Below are 18,407 nucleotides of genomic sequence, written 5' to 3'. Positions count from 1 at the left end.
ATTACGGAGATGTGGTTGCAAAGTAACCATGGTTGGGACAGTAGAGAGAAAGGACCTTCACTCCGAAAATCAAGAGGTAGAATCATGGACTATGTACAAGATAGTTTTCTAGATCAGAATGTTTAGGAACCAACTAGGAAGCAGGCTATTTAAAACTAGTATTATGCAATGAGAAAGAGCTAATTAATAACCTTGTAGTAAAGGGCTTAGGAAGAGTGACCATAATTTGATAGAATTTTATATTAAGTTTCAAAGCAATTGCGTTAAATCTGAAACTAGGGTCAAATCTAAACAAAGCAAACTATGTAGGTATAAGGGGCGAGTTGGCTAATGGAGACTGGGAAACTACATTAAAAGGTATGACAGTAGACAAGCAATGGCTTGCATTTAAAGAATTAATACATAATTTACAACAAATTTACAACATCCGCCCACGGGAAGCCTTTGACTGCAAATTCTGGGCCATAATCTCCAAGCTTGTTGATGATACAAAGCTAGGTGGGAATGTAAGTTGTGAGGAGGATGCAAAGAGGCTTCAAGGGGATATAAACAGGCTAAGTGAGTGGGCAAGAACATGGCAAATGGAATATAATATGGAGAAATGTGAAGTAGGAAAAATAGAAAAACCAGAGTATTTTTTTTTTTTTTAAAACGGAAAGAGATTGGGAAATGTTGGTGTTCAGAGGGACCTGGGTGTCCTTGTATACGAATCACTGAAAGTTAACATGCAGGTAATGCAAGCAATTAAGAAAGAAAATGGTATGTTGGCCTTTATTACAAGATGATTTGAGTACAAGAGTAAAACCGTCTTGCTGCAATTATATAGAGCCCTGGTGAGGCCCCACCTAGGAGTATTGTGTGCAGTTTTGGTCTCCTTACCGAAGCATATACTTGCCATAGAGGAAGTCAACGAAGGTTCACCAGACTGATTCCTGCAATGGAGGATTGTCCTATGAGGAGAGATTGAGCAGACTAGGCCTATATTCTCTAGAGTTTGGAAGAATGAGAGGTGATCTAATTGAAATATACAAAATTCTTACAGGACTTGACAGGGTAGATGCAGGGGGGATGTTTCCCCTGGCTGGGGAATCTAGAACCAGGGGTCAGTCTCAGAATAAGGGGTCTGCCATTTAGGACTGAGATGAGGAGAAATTTCTTCACTCAGGGTGGTGAACCTTTGTAATTCTCTACCCGAGAGAGCTGTGGAGGCTCAGTTGTTGAGTATATTCAAGATAGAGATCGATAAGATTTTTGAATATTAAGAGAATCAAGGGATATGGGGATTGTGCAGGAAAGTGGAGTTGAGGTAGATCAGCCATGATCTTATTGAATGGCAGAGCAGGCTCGAGGGACCGAATGATCTACTCCTGCTCCTAATTCTTATGTTCTTAAAACAGATCCCCAGAATCTGCTGAATTTTATAAAAGTTGAAAGCTAGTGTTTTCCCCCTTTATCTACACCAATAATGGTATTGAAGATGGGAGACCTAAATTAAACACTTAAAATAATCTCGGCAATCGCAGCATAACAGTTACTGTAGTTTCCTGAAAAATTACGAAGTGCCAGTATCCATCCTAAGTTTTATTAACATTTTCTCACCAAATTCACAATTTCTGTTTACACACGAGATATAAAATGGGCAGACATCATAAATATCCAACATCATACTATATTCCATGGGTCTCCAGCAGGTCCCTAACATCTATTAGGCATTAAATGGTCACTGTCATAAATGCTGTCATGTTTTGAGGAACATGTATAAATGCCTTACTGTGCAACAGCAGCGAGCAGTGGAATCTGAAGAGAATGCTTTTCACTCTGTGTTTGAAGAGTAGACAAGAAGCTGTCAAAAGACTGATGATCCCTGATTCGGCCCCCTTTTACATAGTATTACTTTATTTATTGAAGACGGCACAGGCAGCTGTTGCTGCAGTGATGTTCAGGTAAACAGCCTATAGGGCAGACAGTGAGCTGTGGAGCAGGACTGTGGCTGTCAATCCAGGGACAGGCCTGTGCACTGAGCCCAGAGTGGCCTGGGCCCAAATATCACCCACTGTCAGACCCCACATCAATATCAATAGCACAGTCACACATCTCGCTGAGTCTTTGGAAACCGGACATTACAAAGTCTTCATTTTTGTTTAGAATACAATAATTTTGCGCTTAACTGATACTGAAAAATCACCTACCTGAAATTCAAGGGAAGTACCCAAACATAGTAACATGGTGATAACAGGTAGGATTTTTTGTAAGGCAGTTTCAGATGTAGTAATATAATTTTTGTAAAGAGCTGTGACATGTTAAGAGATTAAATAAAGGTGCTAATGAGGTTTATAAATCAACTGTCAATCTATATTGGTTTATATTTGGAAAAAATAGCAGATTATTTCTTGCCAAATCTCATGATTTTTAAGAGTTTGTCTCATGATTTATGAGACGGTGGGATTGGCATTACTGACTGATTGTTATCCAATGACCCCTAATAAATCCATGCGGGGATATCACGAGGACAGAATCTTAAGTGTGATTCCTTCTTAACCACAGGATTCAAAATTGATTGCTATTAACCCAGAATTCTGTTTTTATTTCAGATTTCCAGCCTGCAGTATTTTGATTTTGCTGAGAAGGTTCACTTGAGACACTTCATCAATAATCCCATATTGAGATTATAAATATGATCTCTATCAGAGAGAGGCTGTGAAGATTGCATTTTTTCGATATCTAGATTCCCCCCATAGAGTGTTGCAGTATAGTCCCACAGAAGGAAGATCATGCCCAGGGGTGACTCAAAATGGCCACCCATAAAAGTCCCCTGGTGTCACAGTCATGATGAGGGTCAAAAAGAATCTCAGTTGATTACACTTCCTCACCCCCCTCCAGGCTAGATTCTCAAAGAGAGCCACTCATTAACAGGAGGCGAGGAGAGGGGAAGCGAGGCGGGTGACTGGAGAAGATTTCCTCAGACTTCACCACCAAAGAAGTATAGCCATTTCCCAAATGGCCAAAGGAGCAGAGAAATTTATATTTTAAATATCAAACTGACAAGAAAACTAATCATCTGGACCTTGCTATAGTACTGTACCATTCAAAAGCAGGAAGAATGAAAAAGTGTTGAGAACTACTTTGCCTTTCAAATTATGCAAACAATGAGTCTGACCATACTTATAAATACATTTACAAACATTTCTAAAATTATAAACATATATCCATGTCCAAAATCCTTTATCATAAAGAAACATGGAGACCAACATAACTCAGCTCAAGTTTATTGATACTCAATTAACATTTCAAACTCACCGTGACTTGGCCACTGTAGTTATCATCCAGAATGCTGAGAGAATTCTGAGAAGGAATACCACGAAATAAATGAGCAGATCGAAAATATCTTTGAAAACTTAGCAACCTTCTGATCTTCCTTGCTGAAGCCAATTCTCCGGTTTCTGGTGGTACTGCAAAAAAAATAAAAGAGTACTTAACATTATTTTCTGAATATTTTACATGAAGGTACAATTTAACCTCCCTTATCCAGAACTCCCTTATTCACAACCACCCCTCGTCCAGAACCATTCCCGGCCACTGGGTGGCGCATGCGCAGAACTCAGACATGAACAAATTGAAGTCCTTCCTTGCTGTCGACTCCCACAATCGCTGGTCTGACCCCGCGATCCAGTACCCCCCCCACAGTGCCATGATCTCTCTACCGCACTTCCAGCCCCAAGCCAGCCAGTCCCGATATCCCCTTGCTCAGTACCTGTACCATCCAATTTAACGTGACCACCCCTCGTCCAGAAAAATCCCTTATTCAGAACAGGCCAGGTACTGAGGGTTCTGGATAAGGGAGTTTCAACCTCTCTAGTACTGTTTTATAAATTAATGATAAAGGGCTGTGATTTTAGCTGTAATAATTGAAAGTTAAGTTTCAATTGATGACACGCTAACTCGCTCGACGCATGCACTATTCTGTGCTATCACAGATTGCTTGTCTGACTTACAGTCTTGGATTGAGTCGTAATTTCCTGCATTTAAACATTGGGAAAGCTGAAGCCAGCATCACACATTTCATAACCTCACCACCAATACCATCCCCACCCTCTCCGGCCACTGTCTCAGCCTGCAACCTCGATGTCCTGTTTGACCTCAAGCTGAGCTTCAGGCCCCCTCCCTCGCCATCGCAAAGACCTCCTACTTCCAACTCTACCTCAGCCCATCTGCACCGGAAACCTTCATTAATGCCAGTCATCTCCACACTCAATTACTCCAATGCCCTCCTGGTTGGCATCTTATCCTTCATTCTCCGTAAACTTCAGCTCATATAAAACTCAACAACCAGTCCCACTCACACATCACCAAGCTACCTCGTCTCCTGGTCCCCTATGCCTCAAGTTTAAAATGTTTATCTTTGTGCTTAAATCCCTCTATGGACTCACCTCCCTATCTGTACATTTTGTCCAGCCCTACAAGCTCTCTCTAAGCTCCCCATTCCCCGTCTATCCCCGCCTCCCTTCGTCCCATCTGTGCTTTCAGCCAATTAAAACCCTAAGCTACAAAATTCCTGATATGTATGTAAACCTGTAAATACCATCTCTAACCACAATCCCTTGGGAGCACCTGTATATAAGGAGGCCTCACAGGCTGGAGAGGCACTCGGAGATCTGTAATAAAGGATTATGGTCACACCATACTTTGAGCTTGCAGTGTCTAGTCTCACTCTTTATTCAAGACATAACAACTGGCGACGAGGTACAAATGACGAACCCCACCGCAACAATGCAGAGAACAGTGGGCATCCTCGGGAAATTTACGGAGGGAGATGATTGGGAAACCTTCGTGGAGCGACTCGGCCAATACGCCGTGGCTAACGAGCTGGAAGGAGAAGCGAATGCTGCCAAACAAAGGGCGATCCTCACCATTTGCGGGGCACCAACGTATGGCCTCATGAAAAATCTGCACGCTCCAGTGAAACCCACAGAGAAGTCGTACGATGATTTGTGCACATTGGTCCAGGAGCATCTAAACCCGAAGGAAAGCGTTCTGATGGCAAGGTATCGGTTCTACATGTACAAGGGGTCTGAAGGCCAGGAAGTGGCGAGCTACGTTGCCGAGCTAAGGCGCCTTGCAGGACATTGCGAATTTGAAGGACACTTGGAGCACATGCTCAGGGACTTCTTTGTACTTGGCATTGGCCATGAAGTAATACTTTGCAAACTTTTGACTGTAGAGACCACAACCTTGAGTAAAGCCATAGCAATAGCCCAGGCGTTTATCGCCACCAGTGACAATACCAAACAAATTTCTCAGCACACGAATGCTGCTGCAAGTACTGTGAACAAAGTAACAGGGCAGGACTTACACGCCTGCAGCCGCACGTCTGCAAATGACTCAGAGTCCACCATCAAGGGTGTGAATACAAGGCCATTAACACCTTGTTGGCGCTGTGGGGGTGATCATCGTTTCCATTCATGTCGCTTCAAAGGGTACATTTGCAAGGGCTGTGGAACAATGGGACACCTTCAACACCTATCTAGGGAAATCAGGGATAGTATTAAAGCCAAGGAAGTGGCATACAAATTGGCCAGAAATAGCAGCGAACCTGAGGACTGGGAGAAATTTAGAACTCAGCAGAGGAGGACAAAGGGTTTGATTAGGGCAGGGAAAATGGAGTACGAGAAGAAGCTTGCAGGGAACATTAAGGCGGATTGCAAAAGTTTCTATAGGTATGTAAAGAGAAAGAGGTTAGTAAAGACAAACGTAGGTCCCCTGCAGTCAGAATCAGGGGAAGTCATAACGGGGAACAAAGAAATGGCAGACCAATTGAACAAGTACTTTGGTTCAGTATTCACTAAGGAGGACACAAACAACCTTCCGGATATAAAAGTGGTCAGAGGGTCTATTAAAGAGGAGGAACTGAGGGAAATCTTTATTAGTCGGGAAATTGTGTTGGGGAAATTGATGGGATTGAAGGCCGATAAATCCCCAGGGCCTGATGGACTGCATCCCAGAGTACTTAAGGAGGTGGCCTTGGAAATAGCGGATGCATTGACAGTCATTTTCCAACATTCCATTGACTCTGGATCAGTTCCTATCGAGTGGAGGGTAGCCAATGTAACCCCACTTTTTAAAAAAGGAGGGAGAGAGAAAACAGGGAATTATAGACCGGTCAGCCTGACCTCAGTAGTGGGTAAAATGATGGAATCAATTATTAAGGATGTCATAGCAGCGCATTTGGAAAATGGTGACATGATAGGTCCAAGTCAGCATGGATTTGTAAAAGGGAGATCATGCTTGACAAATCTTCTGGAATTTTTTGAGGATGTTTCCAATAAAGTGGACAAAGGAGTACCAGTTGATGTGGTATATTTGGACTTTCAGAAGGCTTTCGACAAGGTCCCACACAGGAGATTAATGTGCAAAGTTAAAGCACATGGGATTGGGGGTAGTGTGCTGACGTGGATTGAGAACTGGTTGTCAGACAGGAAGCAAAGAGTAGGAGTAAATGGGTACTTTTCGGAATGGCAGGCAGTGACTAGTGGGGTACCGCAGGGTTCTGTGCTGGGGCCCCAGCTGTTTACATTATACATTAATGATTTAGACGAAGGGATTAAATGTAGTATCTCCAAATTTGCGGATGACACTAAGTTGGGTGGCAGTGTGAGCTGCGAGGAGGATGCTATGAGGCTACAGAGTGACTTGGATAGGTTAGGTGAGTGGGCAAATGCGTGGCAGATGAAGTATAATGTGGATAAATGTGAGGTTATCCACTTTGGTGGTAAAAACAGAGAGACAGACTATTATCTGAATGGTGACAGATTAGGAAAAGGGAAGGTGCAACGAGACCTGGGTGTCATGGTACATCAGTCATTGAAGGTTGGCATGCAGGTACAGCAGGCGGTTAAGAAAGCAAATGGCATGTTGGCCTTCATAGCGAGGGGATTTGAGTACAGGGGCAGGGAGGTGTTGCTACAGTTGTACAGGGCCTTGGTGAGGCCACACCTGGAGTATTGTGTACAGTTTTGGTCTCCTAACTTGAGGAAGGACATACTTGCTGTTGAGGGAGTGCAGCGAAGATTCACCAGACTGATTCCCGGGATGGTGGGACTGACCTATCAAGAAAGACTGAATCAACTGGGCTTGTATTCACTGGAGTTCAGAAGAGTGAGAGGGGACCTCATAGAAACGTTTAAAATTCTGACGGGTTTGGACAGGTTGGATGCAGGAAGAATGTTCCCAATGTTGGGGAAGTCCAGAACCAGGGGTCACAGTCTAAGGATAAGGGGTAAGCCATTTAGGACCGAGATAAGGAGAAACTTCTTCACCCAGAGAGTGGTGAACCTGTGGAATTCTCTACCACAGGAAGTAGTTGAGGCCAATTCACTAAATATATTCAAAAGGGAGTTAGATGAAGTCCTTAGTACTCGGGGGATCAAGGGTTATGGCGTGAAAGCAGGAAGTGGGTACTGAAGTTTCATGTTCAGCCATGAACTCGTTGAATGGCGGTGCAGGCTAGAAGGGCTGAATGGCCTGCTCCTGCACCTATTTTCTATGTTTCTATGTTTCTAACATATGTGCAGGCGAGCAGCAAACCCTGCAAACCACCATGTTGCAGAGGACAGATCCACGGTGGATCATGACGAACCAGAGCCTCAGACCGAGGAGGCAGAGGTATATGGGGTGCACACATTTACCACAAAGTGTCCCCTAATAATGCTGATGGTTAAATTAAATGGACTCCCGGTGTCCATGGAGATGGACACGGGCGCAAGCCAATCTATAATGAGCAAAAAGACTTTCAATAAGTTGTGGTGCAGCAAGGCCTCAAGACCAGTCCTGACTCCCATTCGTACTAAACTGAGAACGTACACAAAGGAACTGATTCCCAGAATTGGCGGTGCTACCGTAAAGGTCTCCTACGATGGGAGAGGTGCACGAGTTACCACTCTGGGTGGTACCGGGCGATGGCCCCACGCTGTTCGGCAGCAGGAGCTGGCTGGGAAAGAAATGCTGGAACTGGGACGACGTCAGAGCACTTTCGTCCGTCGAAAACACATTGTGCCCAAGTCCTAAACAAGTTCCCCTCGCTGTTTGAACCAGGCATCGGGAAGTTCCAAGGAGCAAAAGTGCAGATCCATTTGATTCCGGGGAGCACGACCCATCCATCACAAGGCGAGAGTGTTACCTTACATGATGAGAGAGAGGGTGGAGATCAAGCTGGACAAGCTGCAACAAGAGGGCATCATTTTGCCGATCGAATTCAAGGAGAAATTTAGAACTCAGCAGAGGAGGACAAAGGGTTTGATTAGGGCAGGGAAAATAGAGTATGAGAGGAAGCTTGCAGGGAACATTAAGACGGACTGCAAAAGTTTCTATCGATATGTAAAGAGAAAAAAATTAGTAAAGACAAACGTAGGTCCTCTGCAGTCAGAATCAGAGGAAGTCATAACGGGGAACAAAGAAATGGCAGACCAATTGAACAAGTACTTTGATTCGCTATTCACTAAAGAGGACACAAACAGCCTTCCGGATATAAAAGGGGTCAGAGGGTCTGGTAAGGAGGAGGAACTGAGTGAAATCCTTATTAGTCGGGAAATTGTGTTGGGGAAATTGATGGGATTGAAGGCCGATGAATCCCCAGGGCTTGATGGACTGCATCCCAGAGTACTTAAGGAGGTGGCCTTGGAAATAGCGGATGCATTGACAGTCATTTTCCAACATTCCATAGACTCTGGATCAGTTCCTATGGAGTGGAGGGTAGCCAATGTAACCCCACTTTTTAAAAAAGGAGGGAGAGTGAAAACAGGGAATTATAGACCGGTCAGCCTGACATCGGTAGTGGGTAAAATGATGGAATTAATTATTAAGGATGTTATAGCAGCGCATTTGGAAAGAGGTGACATGATAGGTTCAAATCAGCATGGATTTGTGAAAGGGAAATCATGCTTGACAAATCTTCTGGAATTTTTTGAGGATGTTTCCAGTAGAGTGGACAAGGGAGAACCAGTTGATGTGGTGTATTTGGACTTTCAGAAGGCTTTCGACAAGGTCCCACACAAGAGATTAATGTGCAAAGTTAAAGCACATGGGATTGGGGGTAGTGTGCTGACGTGGATTGAGAACTGGTTGGCAGACAGGAAGCAAAGAGTAGGAGTAAATGGGTACTTTTCAGAATGGCAGGCAGTGACTAGTGGGGTACCGCAAGGTTCTGTGCTGGGGCCCCAGCTGTTTACACTGTACATTAATGATTTAGACGAGGGGATTAAATGTAGTATCTCCAAATTTGCGGATGACACTAAGTTAGGTGGCAGTGTGAGCTGCGAGGAGGATGCTATGAGGCTGCAGAGTGACTTGGATAGGTTAGGTGAGTGGGCAAATGCATGGCAGATGAAGTATAATGTGGATAAATGTGAGGTTATCCACTTTGGTGGTAGAAACAGAGAGACGGACTATTATCTGAATGGTGACAGATTAGGAAAAGGGGAGGTGCAACGAGACCTGGGTGTCATGGTACATCAGTCATTGAAGGTTGGCATGCAGTTACAGCAGGCGGTTAAGAACGCAAATGACATGTTGGCCTTCATAGCAAGGGGATTTGAGTACAGGGGCAGGGAGGTGTTACTACAGTTGTACAGGGCCTTAGTGAGGCCACACCTGAAGTATTGTGTACAGTTTTGGTCTCCTAATTTGAGGAAGGACATTCTTGCTATTGAGGGAGTGCAGCGAAGGTTCACCAGACTGATTCCCGGGATGGCGGGACTGACATATCAAGAAAGACTGGATCAACTGGGCTTGTATTCACTGGAGTTCAGAAGAATGAGAGGGGATCTCATAAAAACGTTTAAAATTCTGATGGGTTTAGACAGGTTAGATGCAGGAAGAATGTTCCCAATGTTGGGGAAGTCCAGAACTAGGGGTCACAGTCTAAGGATAAGGGGTAAGCCATTTAGGACCGAGATGAGGAGAAACTTCTTCACCCAGAGAGTGGTGTACCTGTGGAATTCTCTACCACAGAAAGTTGTTGAGGCCAATTCACTAAATATATTCAAAAAGGAGTTAGATGTAGTCCTTACTACTAGGGGGATCAAGGGGTATGGCGAGAAAGCAGGAATGGGGTACTGAAGTTGCATGTTCAGCCATGAACTCATTGAATGGCTCGAAGGGCCGGATGGCCTACTCCTGCACCTATTTTCTATGTCCATGTCTATGTCTGAGTGGGCCAGTTCGATTATTTCAGTCCTCAAGGGAGACGGCACCGTCAGAATCTGTGGTGATTACAAAGTAACTATCAATCGTTTCTCACTGCAGGATCAATACCCGCTACCAAAAGCAGACGACCTATTTGCGACGCTGGTGGGAGGGAAAATGTTCACGAAGCTGGACTTGACCTCGGCCAACATGACGCAGGAGCTGGAGGAATCATCGAAAGGCCTCACCTGCATCAACACGCACAAAGGTCTTTTAGTTTACAACAGATGCCGGTTTGGGATTCGATCGGCCGCGGCGATATTCCAGAGGAACATGGAAAGCTTGCTGAAGTCGGTCTCGCGCACTGTGGTCTTCCAGGACGACATCTTGGTTATAGGTCGGGACACCGTCGAGCACCTGAAGAACCTGGAGAAGGTTCTTAGTGTGGGGCTCAGGCTAAAACGCTCGAAGTGCGTTTTCCTGGCGCCTGAAGTGGAGTTCCTGGGAGAAGAATCGTGGCGGACGGCATCAGGCCCGATTCAAAGACGGAGGCAATCGAGAACGCACCGAGACCACGGAACGTGACGGAGCTGCGGTCGTTTCTAGGACTCCTGAACTATTTTGGTAACTTTTTACCGGGTCTTAGCACATCGTTAGAGCCCCTGTACTCTTTACTGCGTAAAGGAGATGAATGGGTATGGGGTAAAAGCCAAGAAAATGCCTCTGAGCAAGCTAGGAAGCTGTTATGTTCAAACAAATTGCTTGTGTTGTACGATCCATGCAAGCGTTTGGTACTAGCATGTGCTGCGTCATCGTACGGGGTCGGGTGTGTATTGCAACAAGCCAATGAATTTGGGAAATTGCAACCTGTTGCATATGCATCCAGAAGTCTAAGGCCGAGAGGACCTACAGTATGATCGAAAAAGAAGCGTTAGCGTGTGTTTACGGGGTAAAAAAAAGGCATCAATATCTGTTCAGGCTCAAATTTGAATTGGAAACCGACCATAAGCCGCTTATATCCCTTTTTTCTGAAAGCAAGGGGGATAAATACGAATGCATCGGCCCGCATCTAGAGATGGGCGCTCACGTTGTCCGCATACAACTATGCCATCCGCCACAGGCCAGGCACAGAAAACTGTGCCGATGCTCTCAGCAGACTGCCATTGCCCACCACAGGGGTGGAGATGGCACAGCCCGCAGATTTAGTTATGGTAATGGAAGCATTCGAGAATGAGCAATCACCTGTTACCGCCCAACAGGTTAGAACCTAGACGAGCCAGGACCCCTTACTGTCCTTCGTAAAAAAACTGTGTGCTCCACGGGAGTTGGTCTCGTGTCCCGTTAGAAATAAAGCCGTACCAAGGGTACAAAGATGAAATGTCTATACAGGCAGACTGCCTCCTATGGGGTAATCGGGTAGTGGTGCCAAAAAAGGGCAGGGACACTTTCATTAGTGATCTCCACAGTATCCACCCAGGGATCGTAATGATGAAAGTGATAGCCAGATCCCACGTGTGGTGGCCTGGTATCGATGCAGACTTAGAGTCCTGTGTGCACAAATGTAATACATGTTCACAGTTAAGCAATGCACCCAGGGAGGCGCCACTAAGTTTATGGTCCTGGCCCTCCAAACCGTGGTCCAGGGTCCATGTCGACTATGCAGGCCCATTCTTGGGAAAAATGTTCTTCGTGGTTGTAGATGCATACTCCAAATGATTGAATGTGTGATAATGTCGGCAAGCATGTCCGCTGCCACCACTGAAAGCCTACGGGCCATGTTTGCCACGCACGGCTTGCCTGATGTCCTTGTAAGTGACAATGGGCCATGCTTTACCAGTGCCGAGTTCAAGGAGCTCATGACCCGCAATGGGATCAAACATGTCACATCTGCTCCGTTTAAACCAGCATCCAACGGTCAGGCAGAACGAGCAGTTCAAACAATCAAGCAGAGCTTGAAAAGGGTAACTGAAGGCTCACTGCAGACTCGCTTATGCCGAGCCCTGCTCGGTTACCGCACAAGACCCCACTCGCTCACTGGGGTCCCTCCCACTGAACTGCTCATGAAAAGGGCACTTAAGACAAGGCTCTCGTTAGACCACCCTGATCTACACGAACAGGTAGAGAGCGGGCAGCTTCTACAGAATACATGTCATGATCGCGCAAATGTATCACGCGAAATTGAGATAAATTATCCTGTATTTGTGTTGAACTATGGACAAGGTCCCAAGTGGCTTCCTGGCATTGTTTTGGCCAAAGAGGGGAATAGGGTGTTTGTGGTTGCAGGAACCACTTGGACCAAACCAAACTCAGATTCACGGACTATCCAGAACAACTCACAATAGACTCCACCTTTTTCAACCCTCCAACACACACAAAAGTGGCAACCGACCCAACGGTTGACCACGAGAAGCAGGACCCATCACTCGCAGCAGCCTAGCAGGACTCACCACCTCCAGCAGCCCAGGAAAGCCAGCTGCGCCCAGTGAGGGTCCAACAAACGACTCACCAAAACCAGCATTTGCACCGAGACGATCAACCAGGGAAAGGAAGGCCCCAGATCGACTCATATTGTAAATAGTTACACTACTGACTTTGGGGTGTGGGGGGGGGGAGAAAAGAGTGTTGTTATGTATGTAAACCTGTAAATACCATGTCTAACCACCAGAGAGCTTATCCCCTGGAGTCCCAAGGAATCCCACAATCCCAAAGGGGCACCTGTATATAAGGAGGCCTCACAGACTGGAGAGGCACTCTGAGATCTGTAATAAAGGACTATGGTCACACCTTACTTTGAGCTTGCAGTGTCTAGTCTGACTCTTTATTCAAGACATAAAAATTCCCTTTGTAAACTCCTATACCTCTCCACCTTTAAGATCCTCTTAAATCCATCTCTTTGACTAAATTTTAGTCACCCTTCTTCTCAATCTTTCCTCCTTTGGTTCAGTGCTTGGCTTTCATACATCTATGAAGTGCCTTGGAATGTTTTTCTACCTTTAAGGCACAATAAGTGTTGTTGCTGTTAACACAATGATGCAGAATAATCTTCTCCAGCTTTAGCACTTTCATCTGCTTTACTATCTGAAATGTACCATTGATGCCAATTATTGAAGGTTAACTGAGTTTCTAATCTCAGCCAAACCAAATTAGAGTGAAGGTATGAAACCTTAATTTTGTTCTTTAAATTGATATTATTGGCCAGTAGCATCAAACGCAATCCAAAATTTAAATGTTTTTGAAAATTGCTGTGGATGCTGCCAATTACTCAAACTGGATTAAGTAATACAGCAAAGAACAGGTGAACCAGTCATGAACTACCACGTTGCACAATTGTTGGGAGCCAAGAAACTGCTATGTTCACATTTTTTTAAGCCTTTATTTTGTATAATTAAAAAAAAATAACTGGGACAATTTAACTGCTAGCAATTGGAGCTGGTCTAATGAAGTCAACAAACACAAGAGAAAAATATGCAAATAAATGTATAAAATCAACAACTCAAAACACAGGAATCCATTCTCATTAGCCATGGACCATCAGAGGTGAGGTTTGATACATGGACAGAAAGATCAAACAAATGAGTAACTTACTCATGAGTGATGAAATACAAGTAACTTGTATTTCATCACTATGAAAAACAAGCTTGCAAGTAACTCCTATTTTTCAGAATTAGTCAAATAAATTAGTTACCCTGTTCCAACAAGTCAAATAAAAAAACCTGCATGATATAGGGCTCAATTTTCAAGAAGTGGAGGCACTAGTGTGGTTGAGAACAGATGGCAGGAGCTGGACACCATCAGAGGTCACATAAAAGTTCCACCTAAAGAAATGAAGAAACGCTGGAACCAAGTTGCAGAAGATTACTGTGCAATAGTGACCATCATGAGATCTGGAGGCCAGTATGAAAAGAAGTGGGAGGACTTTGGTCAAGTAGTTAGGGCAAGTAATATTTTCATTTATTCAATGGAATTGCAATTGTAAATGTGACCAGCTGTATATGTCCCACCCAGCAGAAAGTCACCCTCTCTAAAAAGTTGCATTTTCATCTTTGCAGAGGAAGGGGGCACAAAAATAAAAGGGAAATAATTCAACAGAAGGTGGCCCGACAAATCTGCACCCACTGACACCCTCGGAAGAGAGGGTCGCTGCTTTGACGGGTCCTGCCTGGAAAAAAGCAATCAGTACTGCACAAGCTGGGCCCACACTCGAGGGAGGGCAAGTCCTGCAAATTCATCATGGTCCTTCAAATCAGCCTGCTGCCTGGCCTGCGATGTGTGAGCCGACTCATGCCACCCACCCTGCCCCCTCCTCGGCTGCTAACCATTTGATTGTTGTGTTATATTTTGCAGAACTTGAGGCCAACCCTGACAATGCAGAAGTTTCAGACGAGGACGAGCCTGAAGAGGAGAACATCTTCCAATCCAACCCTCCAGACCAAGAACATGGGGGTGAGGGGGAGGGGATGGAGCTGGATGAAGCTCCCACTGTTGTATTGACTTTGGAGAAGGTGCTGCTCATGGAGGTGACAGCTCCTTCCGTGTCTAGTGGTTTGAGTGTTGGTGGGACATTCCATGGTTTCACACCTTCCGAGGTTGCGGGTCTCAGTGGTTGGGTGCAGCGAGGCACATCTAGGGCCCCATTGTCCCAGGCTGCGGGTCCTACTGTTGGGGTGCTAACCACATCCGTGAGGAGGAGGGGAAGGAGAGCTCGACCGCGCTCTCCTGAGTTGCAAGATCTAACAGATGTGGTTCAGATGATGTAATTGAGTGCAGAGAACACTGACCTTACCCGATCACTCCTGGACGCCATCAGTTGGGTGGAGAGTGATGAGACAGCGGGAATGTCGAGAGAAATAACAGCAATGACACGAGAAATGGAAACGACAACTGGGACCATCAGCAAGGGAATACTGGCCATGAGGGAGGGATTGTCAGAGGTAATGCAAACCACATTGTGGATATCTGAACGGAATATATGGAATTAAGGACAGTAAACGGGATATATGAAAATGTATAAGCCATGGAAGAATAGCTGGGAAAATGTCAGATTGCAAATAGTGCAACATCAGCATAGCTAGCAGTCTGTCTCAAGGTTTCAAGTCACTAATCCTGCCAATAATATATAATTGTAACATGAAATACATCTGCAGAATTGCAAGGTCTCAGTTAATAGTCACACCATTAGATTGAAACATTTAGAGGCAATACTTGAGCTTTCAAGAAGAACATCTCATATAGATTGACTAATGAGTGGCTGAGTTAGACTGTCAATCCAATTGTATTTTGTTATCTGATTTCAAAACTGTATAACTGTTAACGCTTTACAATGTAACTTCACCTATCCGTAGGGAGTGTGTACGCTCTATCCAGAGAGTATATCTTCTGTCTGATAGGTCTTACTGGCCGGTAATAAAGACTGCTTTGTTCAAAGCACAAGAGGTATTCGACTCAGTAATTTTACTGAACCAGATTGAAGTAAAAGAATCCGGGAATTAACAACATCACTGACCATGAGGGAGGGAATGTTGCAGGTCAATGAGACACTGTCACGGCTCATGAGGGAAGGCATGTTGCAGTTAGCTGCTGCAATAAGGGAACACGCCCAGACCCCGCGCCCACTGACAATCAACTGTCACTTCCACTCCAATCCCCACACCAGCCTCTGAACAGCCCCAAGCCGGGCCCTCCAACTTGCCACCTGACGCCCTCCCCCGCCCCCCAACCCTCAAGAAGTGCATAGTATCCAAGATGTTAGAAAGAATAAGCTTGGTATCAAGCCCAGAAACACTGCCACCGCCTGTGGGCAGGGGCGGTGGAATGTCCAAGACCAAGCGCAGCGGGTGGTCTGAGAATAAGGGGGTGAGAGATGGGTGCAGCCTTTCTTTGCTGCTGCTGTTATTATTATTATTGTTACTGTTGTAACTGTTCTCAAATTAAAAGTTTTTGCAAGTTATGTAAATTTACAAGTTTTTAAGTGATCTTAAAGAGTGATCTTAAAGTAAAGTTTGATACAAGAATAATTTTATTAAAGTTAAGTACATTGTAAACTTTTGAAGAAAATATATTTTACATTAAAACTGAATCATGTTCCATTAATACAACACAACATTACGGAACAGCTCCAAACAGTAAACATGCCCATGTGGGATAGTTGTCGCTGAGCCCTCAGACATCAGTAAAGCGTTCACGGATGAGCTGCTGGCACACGGCTCGAGCAATCGTTAAAGGGGCAAGATGCCCCACCCTCCTCCACCATCGTGCTCCGGCCTCAGGCACTTGCATGGCTTCCTCATTCTTGTTGTCCTTCTCCTCCTCCTTCTCCCGCTCGTCACCTACATCTTCCAAATCATTATCAGCCACTCTCACTGCAGGTGGGTCTTCCACTACCAACTGCTGCTGCCTCATGATGGCTAAGTTATGCAGCATGCAGCACACAACAGTGAATTGACCGACAATCTCAGGGGAGTACAGCAAGTAGCCTCCGGAATGGTCCAGGCATCGAAAATGCAGTTTCAATAGGCCAATGGCCCTCTTAATGATGCTGCGCGTCGCAATGTGCGACATGTTGTATTGACGGTCAGCTTCCATCCGGGTTACGTGTAGGGACATCCTTCTGCTCCTCCTCCTCCTGTCTTCACTAAGAAAGACACAAATAACCTCCCGAAAATACTAGGGACCGAGGGTCTAGCGAGAAGGAGGAACTGAAGGAATTCCTTATTAGTCAGGAAATAGTGTTCGGGAAAATGATGGGATTGAAGGCCGATAAATCCCCAGGGCCTGATAGTCTGCATCCCAGAGTACTTAAGGAAGTGGCCCGAGAAATAGTAAATGCATTGGTCGTCATTTTCCAACATTCCATGGACCCGGGATCACTTCCTATGGACTAGAGGGTAGCTAATGTAACACCACTTTTTAAAAAAGGAGGTAGAGAAAACTGGGAATTATAGACCGATTAGCCTGACAGCGGTAGTGGGGAAAATGCTGGAATCAATTATTAAAGATGAAATAGCAGCACATTTGGAAAGCAGTGACAGGATCGGTCCAAGTCAGTATGGATTTATGAAAGGGAAATCATGCTCGACAAATCTTCTAGAATTTTTTGAGGATGTAACTAATAGAGTGGATAAGGGAGAACTAGTGGATGTGGTGTATTTGGACTTTCAAAAGGCTTTTGACAAGGTCCCACAAGAGATTAGTGTGCAAAATTAAGGCACATGGGATTGGGGTAATGTATTGAAGTGGATAGAGAACTGGTTGGCAGACAGAAAGCAAAGAGTGGGAATAAACGGGTCCTTTTCAGAATGGCAGGCAGTGACTAGTGGGGTGCCGCAAGGTTCAGTGCTGGGACTCGTTATTTACAATATATATTAATGATTTCGACGAAGGAATTGAATGTAATATCTCCAAATTTGAAGATGACACTAAGCTGGGTGGCGGTGTGAGCTGTGAGGAGGATGCCAAGAGACTGCAGGGTGACTTGGACAGGTTAGGTGAGTGGGCAAATGCATGGCAGATGCAGTATAATGTGGATAAGTGTGAGGTCATCCACTTTGGCAGCAAAAACAGTAAAAGGGGAGGTGCAATAAGACCTGGGTGTCATGGTACATCGGTCATTGAAAGTAGGCATGCAGATACAGCAGGCAGTTAAGAAAGCAAATGGCATGTTGGCCTTCATAGCGAGAGGATTTGAGTATAGGAGCAGGGAGGTCTTACTGCAGTTGTACAGGGCCTTGGAGAGACCACACCTTGAGTATTGTGTGCAGTTTTGGTCTCCTAATCTGAGGAAGGACATTCTTGTTATTGAGGGAGTGCAGCGAAGGTTTACCAGACTGATTCCCGGGATGGCAGGACTGACATATGAAGAAAGACTGGATCGACTAGGCTTATATTTCACTGGAATTTAGAAGAATGAGAGGGAAACTCATAGAAACATATACAATTCTGACAGGATTGGACAGCTTAGATGCAGGAAGAATGTGCTCGATGTTGGGGAAGTCCAGAACCAGGGATCACAGTCACATAGGACGGAGATGAGGAGAAACCTTTTCACCGAGAGAATTGTGTACCTATGGAATTCTCTACCATAGAAAGTTGTTGAGTCCAGTTCGTCGGATATATTCAAAAAGGAGTTAGATACGGCCACAACCGAGACTCCAGGATGGTATGTTGCCTCCCTCGTGCAAGGGTCAAGGATGTCTCGGAGCGGGTGCAGAACATTTTGAAGGGGGCGGGTAAAC

General features: G+C 45.1%; 1 protein-coding gene across 7 annotated transcripts in view; it reads right to left on the bottom strand.

Annotated features, from left to right (window-relative positions):
• The window catches only part of LOC139274924 (high affinity 3',5'-cyclic-AMP phosphodiesterase 7A-like), a 270,952-nt gene that overhangs the window by 105,198 nt on the left and 147,347 nt on the right, over positions 1-18,407 (bottom strand). For all 7 annotated transcript variants that reach the window (XM_070891671.1, XM_070891706.1, XM_070891663.1 and 4 more), the window contains one exon: positions 3,298-3,449. In XM_070891671.1, coding sequence (XP_070747772.1) covers positions 3,298-3,449 — 152 coding nt within the window. The remainder of the gene's footprint in view (positions 1-3,297; positions 3,450-18,407) is intronic.

The sequence above is a fragment of the Pristiophorus japonicus genome, chromosome 1 (genome assembly GCF_044704955.1).
Source record: "Pristiophorus japonicus isolate sPriJap1 chromosome 1, sPriJap1.hap1, whole genome shotgun sequence".
NCBI lineage: Eukaryota > Metazoa > Chordata > Chondrichthyes > Pristiophoridae > Pristiophorus > Pristiophorus japonicus.
Note: the sequence above shows the minus strand (reverse complement) of the source record. Positions and strands in the feature narration are given on the sequence as shown.